The 18,883-nt window shown below is 36.8% G+C and overlaps 1 protein-coding gene across 5 annotated transcripts in view; it reads left to right on the forward strand.

Moving 5' to 3' along the window:
- PIP4P2 (phosphatidylinositol-4,5-bisphosphate 4-phosphatase 2) overlaps window positions 1-14,001 on the forward strand; it is an 86,995-nt gene extending 72,994 nt beyond the window's left edge. For all 5 annotated transcript variants that reach the window (XM_045454276.1, XM_045454274.1, XM_045454275.1 and 2 more), the window contains 2 exons: window positions 11,246-11,336; window positions 12,429-14,001. In XM_045454276.1, coding sequence (XP_045310232.1) covers window positions 11,246-11,336; window positions 12,429-12,572 — 235 coding nt within the window. In that variant the 3' untranslated portion in view covers window positions 12,573-14,001. The remainder of the gene's footprint in view (window positions 1-11,245; window positions 11,337-12,428) is intronic.
- The last annotated feature ends 4,882 nt before the right edge of the window (window positions 14,002-18,883 follow it).

Raw genomic sequence — 18,883 nt, forward strand, 5'->3', positions numbered from 1 at the left:
CTGTCACATGAACACTAATGGCTTGTTGTCTACATTTTCTTTTCCCTTGGAATGTTTTTCTTCGTAACAAAATGAGGAGACATCTGTTGCGATACGATTCTAAGGAATATTGTTTCTTTAAACACAAATATAAAATACCCTAAAACTATTTTTAAGTTCTAGGAGTTACTAAATCATCACTAGGAAACCATCACAGAACATGTGCTGGAAAGCTTCCCCCAGGGGCCTCCAGAGACCAAGGAGCGTTTTTTCATGTCACTGTTTCTTACTTATGCAGTGAGTGGGGCTGTTGTAGCCGAAGGTGAGGTTGCTCTTTCAGGTGGGTGGCTTGTGGCCACTGCGGGACAGGAGCTGTAGTCCTAGCACTCTGAGAGTCCTACTCATACCCTATCATTATAACCGTCCTCAGGCTGGTAGAGATGGCGGTTTAATCCACGGTGATTATCACTGAATATCATTTCTCTGTCTCAGTGATGTACTCCTTTGTGGATCACCTCCTGACGTTTTAAATAGTGGTGGACTCTTACTCTCTTTCATTTTGCTGTTTAGTGCTTTCTTTTATAATTCTCCGTGAATTCAGTAAACAGTCCTGCACCAGGTACTGGGCGCTTGAAATAAAAGATACAACCTTGCCTTCGGGGAACTTATTCTTGTGGGTATAGGGAAGAGAATAGGCAACTAGAGTAAAGTTTTTTAAGTGCTTTGGAAGAGATACACCCTGCCTTTTCTGTTCTCAGGAGCCCTCCCCCCAGATTGGAGGGAAAGGGAACTTGACTTCCAGGAGGGGGGTATATGAAGTAAGTCATTCAAGATGAGTAGGAATGATGTGAAAGAGACTGCAGGATGCTTCCTTGTAGAAGGAGCTACCTGTGCAGAGGCACAGTGGAGTCAAAGTGTAGACGTGGTATTAAGGAAATGGAATAAATAGGATTGAATGTGAAGGTATAAGAGAGAGATTGCGCTGAAGGATGGCTTTATATCTGAGGGGCTATAGAACCACTCACTAAGATAGGGAATCTAGCATCTAGAAGAACTAGGTCTGGAAGAAAGATGCTACATTCATTTTGAACATATTAGGTACAGAGACAGTCTAGGTTTGCCAGATTGACTAAGTCTTCATCCCTTGAACTTCAGAGCCATCCACTTTTCAAACTACTGATCCTGGATCAATATGGCCATGACTTCTCCCTTCCTTTACCAAGATAACTGACAGCTGAAAGAATTCTGTGTTGGTTATCTTTTTACAAAAGTATAGCTTTACACTTCAACAAAACCCTGGCTTAATACTCCAGTTGGAAGTGTCCCTCATTAACTCCCTCTTCCATTCTCCAAAATAATGATCTCCAGATATTTACTGTTCCTCTTAGGCTCCCATCCCTCACGCTACTACTCTCGCAGGCTCAGCAGATGAGTCGCCTTCTGCCTCCGATATGATTGAACCTATCTGTGAACTCCCTCGTCTTTGCGCTGCCTGCCTGTACGCTGTGTGCCCTTCGTTTCCTCTTCACACAGGGAGGGGGTCTCTTCCTCTCCATGCTTTTCCCTTCCCTTAATCACGGCACCCATTTGCTCTGGAGTGAAGTGCAGTTAGCCATCATCCTCACTAGGCCACTGCATTTGTTCTGATAAAATTCACATCGCCGTTGCAAATTCTAATAGGTCTGTTCAGTCCCCATCCTGTTTGTTTTCTCTGTAGTGAGTATTTGGTTCTTGTTGATCATCTTCTTTTTTTCCTTACAGTTTGTTCTTTGCGTGAAGTCCAGGTACCACTTTTTCCTGGTTTCCTCCCATTTCTGAAAACATTGCTTTGCTCTCTCCTTTGTTGACTTCACTTTCTCTTCCAAGTTGTTAAATATTGCTCTTCTCGCGGGTTGCAACTTGACTACACTGTATCCTGGTTGTCTCATAGTTTCTTCTGCCATTTGTATACCATGAAATCGCAACCAAAATGCCACTGAATCACCCCAGATCTCTCTTTGGAGCTTCGGATATAGACATACAATCTGTGTTCGCTATTTTCCCTGTAGTTATTTCAACCTGGGTGTCCACAGGCATCTCAAATGGTCATATCCAACTTCCTTACCCCACTCTACTAAAAGTTTCCTTTTATGTTGGTGAGTATATTATACTAATGGATGTTATCCCGTCTGCCCAGCTGACCACGCCAGAAATCCGAATGTATCTTTACTCTCCATATCCAAATGGAAGCAATTCTGTTCCCTGCCAATTCTGTCTCTTGACATTTCAATTCTGTTCTCTTATTCTCACTATTCTTGCTTGAGTTCATGCATTCAAGGTCCCTCTCCAGGACTGTGATCATAGCTTTGTAATTTATCTCTTGGCCTTCAGTCTCGCTGTTCTCTATCCATCTATTAGAGAATGACCCCAGATACAAATGTGATTTTAAACTCTTTGTCTTCACATGTTTTCGTAGCTCCGAAATTCACGGTCATGGCATACAGTTGTGCAAGTTGTGTACTTCACAACGAGGTGCTGTTTTCATTGTTATCCTAGGTTTGTCTATATATGTGGCATATAAACTATCCTGAGGAAGGATATATTCTACTTATCGACATAAATGCACCGTATGGATGATTATAGGATAGGCCCATTGCCTAAAATCCAAAATCAAACTCCAATTTTCTTAGCAAGGTTTAGGTATTTGCCTCCAGGTTTAGGTATTTGCCTGACTTCCCCAGTGTTATCTTTATTATGCACCTTTACACACAACCCACTATGGGCCAACTTCAACAAATTCTTCTACTTCTATAAATATACAATAGAGTTTCTTGCTTCTGTCCCTAATCCTCATCCTGCTAGGCCTGGGATGACCTGGCTAGTCCCTTTCTCATTATTATAAATCTGGAAAATCCCTACCTAACTTTACATATTAGCTCATACAGCCCTTGCTTCCACTGCTCTCCTCTCCTACTCTCCTACAGAAACCTTCTCCAGAAGAAAGGTTATTCCGCTGCTTGTTTTTTGAACAAAACTCTTACTTTGTTCCTACCTGAACAATGCCACTGTTACTTGCTAAAATGACTTACTTACTTTCTCATCTATCCACATCTTATCCTGTCCTTAAGCCTCACCTAATAAAACCTTCCCTGGTGACTTCCTCTGAAAATTGTGCTGTAAATAACATTGCTTGGCATCGCCTTCATTTTCTACATGTTCTTTATACTGCTCGTGGCCCATAAGGGGAATATTGTGAAGGGGAAGGTTAATAATTTGAAGAGTGAATAGTTACATGTTTGGGAAGTATTGCATGATCTTTTCCTTTTGGGAGATTCAGTGTCCATATTTTGCATATTAGAGTCTCTTGACTTTCACATTCAGTAAAATGCAAGACTAGTTAATAATTATACCAAACATCCTTTTAAAGGCATAGCTCAGTTCCTATGAAAGTTAAGAAAATACCTAGGGACCAGCAATAAAGAGGAAATGGCAATCAGGATTGTCATTTCGAATATCCTGAGAGTATTTGCCAATAGTAGGGGTCCACAGCCTTGGGTTTCCATGTTCAGATGAAGAACAAGAGAAAGGCCTTGGCCTTGCAGAAAGTGGAGAATTGGAATACCATCTTTTGTCCCCAGAGAAAGTCCTTCATGGTCCATGAAAAGAGTAGTCAGGAAAAAAATCCACCAGGAAAGGAATATTACAAAGTAGAGGTTTTAGAAGAACAATGACTTTGAGCCTTATATTTTACTCTTTTATATGGTCTAGGAAAACCCAGTCCCAGAAATTAACTTAAAGTGGTTTAGGGTTTGCCTCATTCTAGGGAGCCTAAGAAAGACAAGTGAAAATTCTCTGTGGATGAAGCCACCCCTAAACCATTCTTACGGCTTTCTTACATTAAGATTACGAAAATAAATTTTTCAACAAAATTTACCAACCACGTGAGGAAACAAGATCAGCATCAATAACAAACAGTATAATTAGACTCCCAAGGACTTCACATATAATTATTAGTTATAGAGTGTGTTATAACCATGTGTAAAATGTTTAAGAAAATAGAAATTCGAAAACAGTCTATAAAAAAATGAACAAGCACACACTTGAACCTGTACACAAATTTGCATAGCAACTTTATTCTTTATAGACCCCAATTGGGAACAACCCAGATGTCCTTCCATGGGTGAATGGTTATACAAACTGTGGTACTTCCCTACCTTGAAATACTACTTAGCAATGAAAGGAATGAGCTATTGACACATGCAACAGCTTGCATGAATCTTGAGGAATTTATGTTGAGTGAAAAACAAAAAAGTCCCACAAGGTTGCCTACAGTATGATTCCATTTATGTAACATTTGAAATGGTGAAATTTTAGAAGTGGAGAACAGATTAGTGAGTACAGACAATAGGCAGGTGGGAGGGATGTGGGTATGGTTATGAAAGGATCTTTGTAGTGTTGGAACTGTTCCGTATGTTGACTGTGGTAATGGATACTTAAACCCACACATGTGATAAGATTGTGTAGAATTAAACACACAAATGAGTATAGGTAAAGAAGGAAATCTGAGTATCAGTGGATTGTATCAGTGTCAATATCCTCGTCATAAATACTGTACTGTAGTTTGCCAGATGTTACCACTGGATACATAGCACCAAAAATGCATGCGATCTCTCTATATTATTTCTTACAACTGCTTATGAATCTACAGTTGTCTTAAAATAAAACATTTACCTAACAAAAGCAACAACCAGGTAGATTTAAAAGAAACAATAAAACATACAGAAATTGAAAGTTACAGAAATTAAAATGCAGTAGACAGGTTAAGCAGAAGATTAAGCTGAAAACCAACGTTGTAGATTAGAAGATAGAGATAAGGAAATTACCCAGAATCCATCAGGGACACAGAGGTGACAGTAATATTAGGAGAAATATGTATGAGAACATTCAAAATATATCTGAAGGCAAAAACAGAATGAGATGGGTGGGGCATTTTGAAGAGCTAATCCCTGAAGATTTTCAGATCTATGAAAGGTACAAGCCTTTGGATTTGAAGAGAACAATGAAATCCATGCAAAATGAGCAAATGCATTATAGTGAAATTGCAGAAAACCTAAGATACATAGAAAATATTAAAATCAAAGAAAGAAAAGAGAGATTTTTTTTTTGAGATTTAATTTTTTTAACGTAATCTTCACACCCAATGTGGGGCTTGAACTCACACACCTAAGATCGAAAGTCTCATGCTCCACCAACTGAGCCAGTTGCCCAAGACAGATTTTTACTATAAAAAGGATGACAGTTTTGCCCACAAATATCTCAACAGCAACAATGGAAGCCAAAAAATAAATTTAAAAATACTTCGTTAAGAGAAATTAACTATCAAACTGGTATTATAGAACTATCTAAACCATAATAGAATAATGGAGGCAAAATAAAAGTGTTTTCAAATGCAGAACCAATGAACCAACAAACAACAACAAAAAATCCAGAACGTTTACTATCTTGATATCCTCACTAAAGAAACTGCTAAAAAGTAATTTAGGGAAAATGGAAAAATATCCCAGAAGATGGTTCTACAAGGCAAGAAGAAAAGGTAAACGAAGACATTGTAAACAGCCATAAAGAATGTTGAATAAAATAGCAAAAATAACAGTAATGGTAATATTAATGCTAATTAATTTATAGAAATAAAAATAGAACAGAACTAAAATATTCTTTTTTGAGAGACAGGGTGTGAACAGGGGAGGGGCAGAGAGAAAGGGAGACACGGTGTCTAAAGCAGGCTCTAGGCTCTGAGCTGTCAGCACAGAGCCCAGTGCAGGGCTCGAACTCATGAACCTTGAGATCGTGACCTGAGCCAAAGCCAGACACTTAACTGACTGAGCCACCCAGGTGCCCCATAATAGAACTGAAATATTGGAGAACAAGAACATGTAAGCTGGGAGCAAATATTTGAAGTTAAAACTTCCTAAGATTCTTGTATTTATTGGGAAGGTAGATTTACTAAATGATTTTGGTTTTTAAATGTTAGGTATGTTAAAATTTTATATGCAGCTACTAAGTTAGTAGAAATAAATTGTAAACCTTTCTAAATGTAGGGGGAAAATAAACTAAAAGAATCAAAGTTAATCCACAAGAAATCCAGAAAAGAGGGTAGAAAAGCATAGAAAATACAGAAACCATAGAAAACAAAATAAAAGAGCAGAAATAATCCATATATATATATATATATATATATATATATATATATATATATACATACACATACATACCAGTTGTCAGAATATGTGTAATTAGACTAAACTTATCAGTAAGACTTGCCAGAAATTATCAGACTAGACTGAAGCCCATCTGTGCAATCTGAAAAAGAAATACACGAAATACAGGAGCATAGGATGGAAGTTAAAGGAGGGAAAAAGATCAAATCATGAAACCCTCAGCAAAGGAAAGATATACCAGGCAAACACTAACCAACGTTAAAATAGTAATATTAATATTAGTTAAAAGAGCGGACTGCTGTTCTCTTCCTTTTATCAGAGGAACTGACCACCTAGCTAACCATATTTTCTAGCCTCTCTTGCAGAAGGTTGTAGCCATGTATTTAAGTTAAGGCCAATGGAATACGGACACAAGTGATGAGTGCAGCTTCCTTATACTCTCCTGAAAGGCAAAACTACTTGCCTTAATTTTCTCTCCCCTCTTCCATGTGTCTGAAAAAGTCACCTACAGCAGGAGCCTTGTCACCCGTTGCGTCTGGCAATGACAGTTAATCATGGAACCATGCTGTCTACCAACCCTAAGCTGTATTTACCTTTGAATTCTTTTCTGCAAGAGAAATAAACTTTTTTAAGCTACTGTATTCTGGATGTCTCTATGATAGGATTCTAGCAGGTACTTAAGCATGTCATATGCTTTAGGGTAAAAAGAATTATTATGGTCACTTCATCAAAAACCTAAATTTTGAATTTGTATGCACCACATAATATAACTTCAAAATTAAGTAAAATAAAAATTGATAATTATAAGGACTGTACTCCTGTAGACATAAATATGAAAAGGTAAACTCTAATACTTTTAGAAGACTTTAAAAATATTTTTATGACAGGTAGGAAAGAATTTCCTACACAAGGCAACAAAAAGCACAAACCTGAAAGGAAAATATTGATAATTTTTACTATATTAGAATTACTTTATGGGGCGTGTGGTGGCTCAGTCGGTTAAGCGTCGGACTTCAACTGAGGTCATGATCTCACAGTTCGTGAGTTCGAGCCCTGCATCGGGCTGTGTGCTGACAGCTCAGACCCTGGAGCCTGTTTCGGATTTTGTGGCTCCCTCTCTCTCTCTGCCCCTCCCCCACTCGCGCTCTGTGTGTGTGTCTCTCTCTCAAAAATAAATACACATTAAAAAAAATTAAAAAAAAAGAATTACCTTACATTACATTGATTTCATGACTAAAAACTCATTATCCAAAGATGTTATTAAAAATGAATTTTAGAAACCACAGGCCAGAATCCTCACCAACTGTACCAAGTTGGAACTGCCACTGCTATCATGGATTTCACCTCATTGCTGTTTGCAAGATCCCTGGTAGATGTAGTTTAAAAATTTTTAATAGCCAAGACTTCACTCAGTTATTGGCACAGTCTGTGAAGCATGGCTTTGAGACAGTATACGAGGTTACTAAAACATGTATGCGCATAAGCTTTGTAAAGCGTCGGGAGCAGGACACTGGCACCAGCGTGTGACTAGCACCCCCTGCTGGACTGAGATCCACTTGCATGCTCTCCTCCAGTGGCTGTATCAAGTCCTTATTCAGATGGGTTCACCTCACAATCCTGTAACATCTGAGTCTTAAATGGCCTCAGGCTTCTGCCTCTTGAAAACTGTTGAGCCCCTCCTGTACCCGAAGGATGGATGAGTCAGACATGATCGAGAACCCACAAAGGAACTTTGATGATCCTTGACCTCTGTGACCAATTGTTGGATTTGGAGATGAAAGCAAAACAAAACAAAACAAAAAAACCTTGGTAACATACCTTCAGTACCAAGAACCTGTTTAGTTTACGTTGTAATTCTACAATCAACTAAAATGTGTACTTTTAGCAGAACTTTGTGTATAGTTAAAGGAGAGATGGCCAAGCCAGGGACAGATTACCTATTTGAGAAACGGTCCTAACAGATTCTTTTGTGTTTGGCACTTTAAGGTCATCGTTTGGCAGAAGTTTAGCATTAATAATCTTTCTGAAGTGTGTTTTAATCAGGTTTAGAACCCATGTTGAGTCTTCTTTTCATGGGTTTTCATAATATTTCTAAATTATTTGTTTAATAATTTTTTAAGTTTACTTTTATTTATTTTGAGAGAGAAAGAGAGAGAGCGAGAGAGTGTGAGTAGGGGAGTTACAGAGAGGGGGGCGGAGAGAGAATCCCAAGCAGGCTCCGTGCCATCAGAGAAGAGCCCTGCATGCGGACTCCATTCCATGAACCATGAGATCATCACCGGAGCTGAGGTCATGAGTCAGATGCCTAACTGACTGAGCCACCCAGGCCCCCTGGGTTTTGTTTGTTTTTTAAGTAAAGGTTAATCTTGCTGATTAAAAAAAAAAATAGGCTAAAAGAAGATATAGACAGTGTATATAGCTGCCTGGAATAGTATGCAGATTATGTAAATATCATCTGTGAATCAGTAAGCTGAAGACAGCCCAAAACAAAGAGATGATAATATGAACAAGCACTTAATAGAAAAAGAAAACCAGTAGTCAGCTAATGTTTGAAAAGATGTTCTCTCTTGCTAGAAATCAGGGATATATATGTTAAAACTGCAGTGAAATACCATTCACACCCATGAAATTGTCAAGCATGGAAACAATACCAAATTGAAGTGTTGATGTGGGAGGAGCATTGGAAGCTCTCATATAAAGAGAGTAGGGATATAAATTTAGCATTTATTCAAGTTGAAGATATGTCTACAATACAACCCAGCAATTCTGTTCCTAGGAATATGTTTGACAAATTCCTGCATATGTATGTAGGAAATATAAAGGAGTGTTCAAAGCAGCATTGTTATAATAGCAAAAAGTTAAGGAAAAAAAAAAACCCTTGACTCTCCATCAATAGGGAGAATGAGTAAACTGGCACTTCTGTGGTAATGAACTAGATCTCTACATATCCACGTATGAGTATGGAAGAGTCTCATGTAGAGTATTCAGCAAACAAAAAAGGGCAAGTCACAAACGTGTACTTTAGCATGTGCACGTACAAAGTTTTAACAACATGCAAAACAATACATATTGCATACAGATTCCACCTGTGTAATAAATGTATATGAGCTTTTTCAATCTATGCAATAGGTGCTTGTTGGTCATTGCTCTATCCTGGCGATAACATGGCACTTGAGGTGTAGAGTAGCAATAGGTTATTTTTTTTCCTGGGGAGACTTCCCAGAGGTAGTGACTGTAAATTGGGTGATGAAAAATGAGCATGGGTTTTCAAAGGAGAATTCATGCACTGAAATTAATGTACTACAGCTCACAGAAGAGCTGCTCCAATATTCACTTAGAGCCTTTTGATTTATTTAATATAGATTTTCTTATTATTTAACATATAACTCTAATAAACTGAGTTGGTTTGCAATCCATGGCAGATTACACTGCAAGAGGCCGATACACAGGTAAATGAGAAATGATAGCCAGCTGTGAGGTATAAAGGCAGGGCAAACCACCAAATGCTTGCATAAGAATTAAAACCAAAAGTAGTCTAAGGCTAAATATAACGTAAAGGCAATGAATCATATGCCCTGGTAACTCTAGATAGCAACATATACTATGCTGACGATGACCTCAGGTTATCCAGACGTTTATGTTTCAGTTCAAGAATTCAGGAATATTTATGATATATATTTGCAATGATAGTCATAACCTTTTTGAAAAAATATTTGGAACTTAAAGGAAACCATTTTTTTGTTCTGCAAAGTTAACCTGTTTGGAATAGCAAATTTCTAAAGTATGCCTAGCAAGTAATGTATTTCTGTATTTCGTTTATTCAGCATACATTCCTTGAGCACTTCTATATGTGTTAATATATTTATGCTTAGGAAAAATAGAAAGTGCTAATTTGGCTGTGTGATCTCTGCTGTGCTTGTATCATTTTGAAAATTACAAAAATTAGAAGTATAAATAACTAAAAACTTTTGGATTTAAAACTTCAGTTGAGAAGTATGATAATAGTATATGCTTTTATGAATTTCCCATAGGCTTCTTGGAGTATGTATTAAAAGATTTTGAAAAGTCAAATCTCTTTAATCTTGTAATCCTAATTCTAAATATTTATCTTGAGAAAACAAAGAAAACTAAGGAGAATGCTTTAAAAAAAATTTTTTTAACGTTTACTTATTTTGGGGAGAGAGACAGAGACAAAGCATGAGCAGGGGAGGGGCAGAGAGAGAGGGAGACACAGAATCCGAAGCAGGCTCCAGGCTCTGAGCTGTCAGCACAGAGCCCGACATGGGGCTCGAACTCACAAACTGCAAGATCATGACCTGAGTCGAAGTTGGATGCTTAACTGACTGAGCCACCCAGGCATACCAAGGAGAATGCTCTTAAATGATGTTTACCTGGCATTATTTACAGTAATGAAAATCCTAAATATCCAGTAGAAAAGAATTGGTTAACTTATGTTATATTCATCCATCAGAATTCCAATTTGAGGATACTTAATGACAGAAAAATACTTATGCTAGGTTGGTAAATTGCAAAAATAAAAAATAAAAAAATGGCTGGAGGAAAATATGCCAAAATACTAGGTGACTAAAGTAATGGGATTAGAGGTAATTGCCTTTATCCTTTTTATTCTTTACTCTGTTTTCCAAATTTTCTAAAGTAAATATAGTAACTGCTATAACTGCAAAAAATCAAGTGCAATTTGCAAGAAAGCATGTATTTTCCATCTTAGAATACATTTTTTGAAATCTATTTTTATCTTGGAAGATCATTACTGACCATAGTCGTCCTTTTGTGGATATGGTCAATAACCAAGACTTGAACTTTGTTTGAAGCCACAATAATGAAATATAACCAATATAATAGGATAGAATAGAAATTATATAATTAATATAATTTACCATTTATGATTTTAACTCATTAAAAATGACATTTTTATGCATGTTCTTGTCTCAAATGGAAGAAATAAATGGAAGCACATATGTCACTAACACCAGAGCAGCAAACTCACAGAGATGAAATGGAGAATCTGCGTGTGAATAATGCTCTCTTTTGCTGTCGTGAATTTTCAGTTCTTCAGTGGGTAGTGCGCTCCCACGAAGACGCTGCTGTGCATATATTACCATTGGAATGATCTGTATTTTCATTGGAGTTGGATTAACTGTGAGTACTACTCTACCTCACTGTTAGAATTCTTTCTTCTCAACTTTATCAGTAGTAAATTGATGAGGCCTGAACCTTCAATGATCCCCAAAGAGCTCCCCAGCATATTAGGCCTAGAAGCTTCTGAAGGCCTGTGGGCAATCTGAAGCCCACTCCGTGGGCCTGTTTTTTTTTTGTTTTTTGTTTTTGTTTTTTTTTTTTTTTTTAATTTTTTTTTTCAACGTTTATTTATTTTTGGGACAGAGAGAGACAGAGCATGAACGGGGGAGGGGCAGAGAGAGAGGGAGACACAGAATCGGAAACAGGCTCCAGGCTCTGAGCCATCAGCCCAGAGCCCGATGCGGGGCTCGAACTCACAGACCGTGAGATCGTGACCTGAGCTGAAGTCGGACGCTCAACCGACTGAGCCACCCAGGCGCCCCTCCGTGGGCCTGTTTTTAATGGAGCTTGCCCATCCTGCGAAATAGTCTTTTGGGGCTCCTCTAAAGGTTGTTGACGTTGGGGACTTTACCACCCGTTTAACAGAAGGCCACTGTTTTTATTTAGTGCCATGGCCAAAGCAAAGGCAATACTCAATCAGCTACGAAGTTCTGAAAAACCATTCTCTTTGTTTCTATGAAGCACACATTATCATTTTGGGGATGGCTTATTTTTAGAGGAGACTGAAGCTACATAGTTGGCATGAGGATTATTCTGTCCCAGGAGAAGGAGGAGTTACTGATCTTTTTTGTCTCCATTTACTTCCCATGCTCCTTTGTGTCCCCTCGTCCCATATTATTTAAACACTCCTGTTGTGTCGTATAACACTACGGAGTTCAGATTACAGATTTAAATACTTAAAGGAATAACATAATCAAGTGGGCTTTTTTGTTTATTTCATAAAATTTATAGTTAATGTAACTAACAGTATTGTCTTATTAAAATTTACTCTGTCAGTGATAGTCAACAAATTTGACAATTCATAGTTCATAGGGATTTTATGGCCTCAGGGATAGATTTCATAAAAATCGCATGTAAGCCTATACAAGTTCTCTAAGCAATATTTGCTTAAAGTTTTTGATCTTTTATTACTATATTTGCTTTTTATTTTAGGTTGGCACCCAAGACTTTGCAAGGCGATTTCATGCAACCTATGTTTCTTGGGCAATTGCTTATCTCTTAGGTTTGATCTGTCTTATCCGAGCTTGTTACTGGGGAGCCATAAGAGTGAGTTATCCAGAACATAGTTTTGCGTAAGCTCACTTATGATTCACTGATGCAGGTGAGAGTATCTAGCAGTTCTTGATAAGCTACTCTGGACATCTTTAAATCATGTATCCTAATGGATCCCATTCTGGTTTATGTATAAAGTTTCAAGACTTTGCGAGTATTTTATGAACAAATGCTCATTGCACTACATTATATGCAAATAGTTTGTTTTGCTGCTAGGGTTTCAAGCTCTGAATAATAAAACTGTGTCTTCATGTTCTTTTACATCTCTTAAAGGTATTTTTGGATTTGTCACCAAACATTACATATAACATCACCCTTTCGTTATTTTTAAATCAGTTATTCCATTACTTGCTGATCTGTGAGTATTCCCAAGGAGTATTTATAAATGTTTCTACAAAAGCTTCACATTTATACTCACGTTTTAATTAAAAAGTGTCAAAATTGCTTGCTTTAAAATCTAAGCAATATGCATTTTGCTTGAACTGCTTACTGTAACTTTAACCTAAGATCATAGTGACCTTATTCAGGAAGAACAATTGAGTGTACCTTCAAAGACTTGACATTCTTGTCAGATAAAAACCATTTCTAGATACTGTATGCTTGTTTTTTGTTGTTTGTAGAAAGATACAATATTTTGGTAGTAACTTAAAATACAAGAATGAAAATATTTATTTGTCCACAGTTGGAGATGATGTTGGATAAATGTTTTTTCTCAAAGATCACAGGAGTTTTGTCTTTCATTTTTGTCTGCTTTTTTATTTACTCATTATAAAAGTTCTGGTCTAGATTTATGAAACTTAATGTTAATCATCTGTATGTATTCCTTTATAGATGTTGGAGGAAGTATTTCACATAACATGTTTTATAAAACTAACCATTTAAACAAAGATATATTTACACTGGGTTGCCCTCCTTTTCATTAGATCATAATAAATTTTTCCTCTTTGGGCTAATTATGGACTACGTATATGAGAAGAGAGCCTATGACATTTTACACTAGCTAAAATGTGAAGATTAGAGGTAGTTACTCTTATCATTCTTTTCAAATATAGCTGGTCAGATAGTTACCCAATTTATTCCAGAAAGTAGATCAAAGACAAAAAGCAACATAGTTTTCTAAGAATTCACTAGGATTTAAGGAATCAGCTCTCGCACTGCCTATCTTTGCAGTTTTGAAAAAGAAATTGCTTAACTGAGAAGAAATGTTCTAAAGCCTTTAATGTAGTAGAATTAAGATGATGAGATGATAGGAGTAAATTAATTGGCTATTCAAGAGGTAAGAATAATAAATTAAAGTATTTATGTTCCTGACTAGTATGAAAATGTACTCATCAGAGAATTTGGAGCAAAATACATGTAAACTTAAAAGAGTAAATGATAAATGTCTAAATGCCGTAGCTCAGGATTATATGTACCTTTGAAAATACACTAATAAAGATTATTGTTCAAATACTGCCTCGTTATATTCCATTTAAAAAAAAAAATAAAATGGTGTGGGGTGCTTGGGTGGGTCAGTTGTCTGAGCTGACAGCATGAAGCTTGCTTGGGATTCTCTCTCTCCCCCTCTCTCTTTGCCCCTCCCCTAGTCACTCATACACTTTCTTTCTCTTTCTCTCTCTCAAAATAAGTAAGTAAACATTAAAAAAAATTTAAAAAATAAAAATAAGATGGTGTTTCCAAAATAGATTTGAGTTATTACTCTAAAAAATAAAAATAAGATGGTGTTTCCAAAATAGATTTGAGTTATTACTCAAAAGGCATTTTCATGTTTAAGAACATATATAATGTCGGGGTGCTTGGTTGGCTCAATAGGTTGAGTGACCTACTTTTGATTTCGGTTCAGGTCATGATCCCAGGGTCATGGGGTTGAGCCCCACATCAGACTCCACATTGAGTGTGGAGCCTGCTTACGATTCTCTCTCTTTCCTCCTCTGCCTCTCTTGCCTGCTCGTGTGCTCGCTCTCTCTCTCTAAAATAATAAAAAAAGGAAGAACGTTATATAATGTTTCTTCATCTAATATTCACTTATATTTTTCTAGTATTTTCATGGTTTCCTTTTAAAATTATAGATTTAAAATCTATTTATAATGCACTTGGTGTAAGGTATGAAATAAGAATCTAATTTATTTCTTTTCTTAATGGTTAGTTGTACCTGCATTGTGTATTGAATAACCAACGCATTCCTTTCCCACTAATTTGAAACCCCACATTAAATTGTATGCTGCATGATCTTTTTCCTTTTGGAATATAATTCCACGATAGCAGGAACCTTGGTGATCTTATTCACTGCCTTATCTCCAGCATTTACAATAGTGTTTAGTGTATTTGTGTTCAACAGATTTGTTGTATGGATGAATAAATGATTGAATAAATTAGTGTGTTAAATTCTTATCCCTTGGGTCTGGACTTTATATTTTGTTACAGAATATATAGGTGAATATTCATATAATCTTCTGTTAAATAAAAACTTTCTTAGTAAAACCCCGAAGCAGAAATCATACAAAAGGATTGATAGATTGTATGATTAAAAAAAAAACAAAAACACAAAACACTTCTGTGTGAAAAAAAAGTATAACGAAAGCCAAAAGATAAATTGTCTTTCTGAATTAGTAAGAAGAGTTAATCTTTGTAATATAGGAAGGGGCTAAAGGCATGGAAAAAAAAAAAAAAAAACTTCATGAAAGAAGAAATACAAAAAGTAATAACACATAATCAAAGAAAGTGAGTTAAAACATAGAAATACTATTTTTTACCTAGCATATTAACAAAGAATCAGAGAGTGATTAATCCCTGTAATGTTGAGGATATGAGGAAGCACACACACACACACACACACACACACACCACACAGTCTTTGATGTAGTTATTCTGTCTCTAGGAATTTATCCTAAAGGTGTGCTGGATAAAAGAACAAATATATTTGTACAATGATGTTTATCACATTTGTGTTCATACTAGGGATTAAAAGCAAGAAGTCCTTCAATTCAGGAATAAGGGATAGGTGAAGTAAGTTATAGTACACTCATATTATGAAATAGTAAGTAGTCATTAACAAAATGATGAAATTTCTCATCTAATTGAATTGGCAATGGCTCGTAAAATATTGTGTGACTAAATCAGATTACAAATCAATATGGACAATATAATCCACTTTTTGAAGAAAATGATTTTAGGTGTATGTGTTCAAAAAACTAAGGAAAATTAACACTAAAACATTAACAGGGCTTATTCCTGGGTGATGGAAGATAGTCCAACTTTTTAAAAGTTTCTGTGCCAGATTAACAGTTGGAAAGTTTAAGTTTTGCTCTTGATCAATAGATAAGAATGCTATGTGATGATCACGTTCCATTTTCATTTAGCCTCTTGAAGTTTTAAAATTTATTAAAATCCAAACCAATGCATTTCATTGATAAAATCTTAAATTTTAAAGTTAACCAATTATATATTTAGGCTAAGTCCTTTATGAACTAACATAAATTTTTAATTAATTAAATCCACATTTATGAGACTTTGTACCCAGTTTTAGTCAAAGTAGAGCATTTCTTCCAAAGCCTGGTACAGATATGAAACACACAAAGGGCTGGGAAAATGTTTTTTGCAAGAATAGATCATAGTCACTAATCAGAAAAGGATTCTTTTTGTCCCCTGCTGTCCAAAGGAGGAAAAGATGGCTTAGTTCTTCTTAGAAAAGAGGGAAACAATGGAACCACAATCAATTATTCTTGCGTAAGTCATTTGTGAGTGTGCATATGTCATTTAGAAGATCCTAATAATGCTGTGTGTCAGGTACAGGGCTGGCCTCACAGCACATGCCGTTTAACAGCCACAGGAAGCCTAGGAAGCACATGTTCCCGTTCCTGTTTCACCAGAAGAAATTGAGTGTCACTCTCTTGTAGATGAGCATTTTAAGTAGGACAGGCATCTGCATTCAAAACAAGCACTCCTGGATGGTTTTGGTGTAGTTTTCCCGGATCCTACTCTTGAAACACTGCCCTATACCATGCACACACATGTTCGCATCCACCTTCTTGGGCATTCACATTTCTTGTATAGAAAAAGCTTTCGTTGGATATGAGTAAATAACACCATTTCCTTTGTTTAGCTTTTGTTTTTAGTTTTGATTTAGCTATACCTGTGTTTGTATGTTACGGAATCATAACCTTTTCCATGTGCATAGTCTCACAAATTACTATAAAATGTAAATTTGCACTTATTTTTGGTAGGTTTGGTACACATGTACACATATATCTATATCTATGTATGATATAAGCACTGACGAAAAAACCCCTAGTGTTTACTGATCTGCCTTACATATATGTTGATACTAAATCTCTATGTCATAGTTATCATGACCCTACCACTGAAGAAGTTCAGAGTGGCTAAATAATTAAAGGTCATTCAGCTTATATGTGATGGCGCCCGCTGGAATCAAACAGTCTGCCTCCAAAATTGATCTGCTTTCCAGTACAGCAGAAGATTTTATTGCGCTTTGCTCTGTAGAGAGTAACTTGACTTTTGTGCCCCCTGCTGTTCATTGTCTGTAACTCATTTGTGGAAAGAAAATTGAAAAATGTTTGCCCTCAGTATGTATTTCACAAAGAATAGAATACTTTTGTTTAAAAAATACTTTTATGAATTCGATGTTATATCCAGCTTTATTTTTTTTTTTTAATTTTTTTTTTCAACGTTTATTTATTTTTGGGACAGAGAGAGACAGAGCATGAACGGGGGAGGGACAGAGAGAGAGGGAGACACAGAATCGGAAACAGGCTCCAGGCTCCGAGCCATCAGCCCAGAGCCCGACGCGGGGCTCGAACTCACGGACCGCGAGATCGTGACCTGGCTGAAGTCGGACGCTTAACCGACTGCGCCACCCAGGCGCCCCTATCCAGCTTTATTTAAGAGCATTTTATGTAACAAAATATTACATGTATTTATTTTCTTTATCATATAATATCATAAGACTAGCTAGGAATATCACCTACTAACTATGAGGAAATTGACAATGAATTTTAATGTAACTTCTTTTAATATTGATAGCAATATTAAAATGATTGTTAAATAGCACAAGATGCTAAAAAGGGATTTGTGAAGGTTTTTAATTTTTAAAATCCATGTTACATGCTTTGTTCCAAATATAAATAAATACTAAGGTTCTTTATATTTTGATAAATACACATATATTTGACTTGAGGTGGAATACTATGTGAAAAGCAGAAAATAAGAAGCCTATATTCTTTTGGGACTGGCCCACAGACTAAGGTATCAGATAAAGCTACAGGTCTAAGAGGTGAGTACGGTTTGTAATTTGCAGGTGAGAATATTTGATCTACCACAGAAGTAGCCTTTTGAGTTTTGACTGTGTAACTAAGTTCATCTAAGGCAACTTGCTAAATCTGGGAAGTGGTCACTCACATTTCTCTCCACAAATTAAAAAAAAAAAATTTTTTTTAACGTTTATTTATTTTTGAAACAGAGAGACAGAGCATGAGTGGGGGAGGGTCAGAGAGGGGGAGACACAGAATCTGAAGCAGGCTCCGGGCTCCGAGCTGTCAGCACAGAGCCTGACGTGGGGCTCGAACTCACCGACCGCGAGATCATGACCTGAGCCGAAGTCGGCCGCTTAACCGACTGAGCCACCCAGGCGCCCCTCATTTTTTTAAATGTTCACATTTGAAATTAGGTATGGCTTTATTGTTAAGATTTTTATTTATTTTTTTTTTTAACGTTTTATTTATTTTTGAGACCGGGAGAGACAGAGCATGGACGGGGGAGGGTCAGAGAGAGGGAGACACAGAATCCGAAATGGGCTCCAGGCTCTGAGCTGTCAGCACAGAGCCTGACGCGGGGCTCAAATCCACGGACCGCGAGATCATAACCTGAGCCGAAGTCGGCCGCTTAACCGACTGAGCCACCCAGGCGCCCCTCCACAAATTTTTTAAATACCTACCCTGAGTGGCTTCTGCATATGTGTCAGTGCTAGTGGTTGGCTACAGAGCTTCTGAAAGTTCCCAATGTTCAAATCAATTTTTCTGAAAATCCTTGATGCAGAGCCTGACATTTCTACATCAGCTATACCTTCGGCTTAAGATATTGGACATTTAAATATGGAAAAAATGTGTTACATTTTTATTGGTTTTTAAGCTTTTAGGAAGAGTAAGCTTGGGATACGTGTAGAGAATTCCTTAGCTCATACAATGCTTTACTTTTTTCCTGAACACCTGCCTTACTCCTTCCTTTAAAAGATCCTCTCTACCTACCATCTGCCATCTGTAAATCTCCTTTCACTCTCCCATAATCAATGTAGACTTCGGTACCTGGTTTTCATTCTTACC

This window comes from Leopardus geoffroyi, chromosome C3, assembly GCF_018350155.1.
Source record: "Leopardus geoffroyi isolate Oge1 chromosome C3, O.geoffroyi_Oge1_pat1.0, whole genome shotgun sequence".
NCBI classification, from domain to species: Eukaryota; Metazoa; Chordata; class Mammalia; order Carnivora; family Felidae; genus Leopardus; species Leopardus geoffroyi.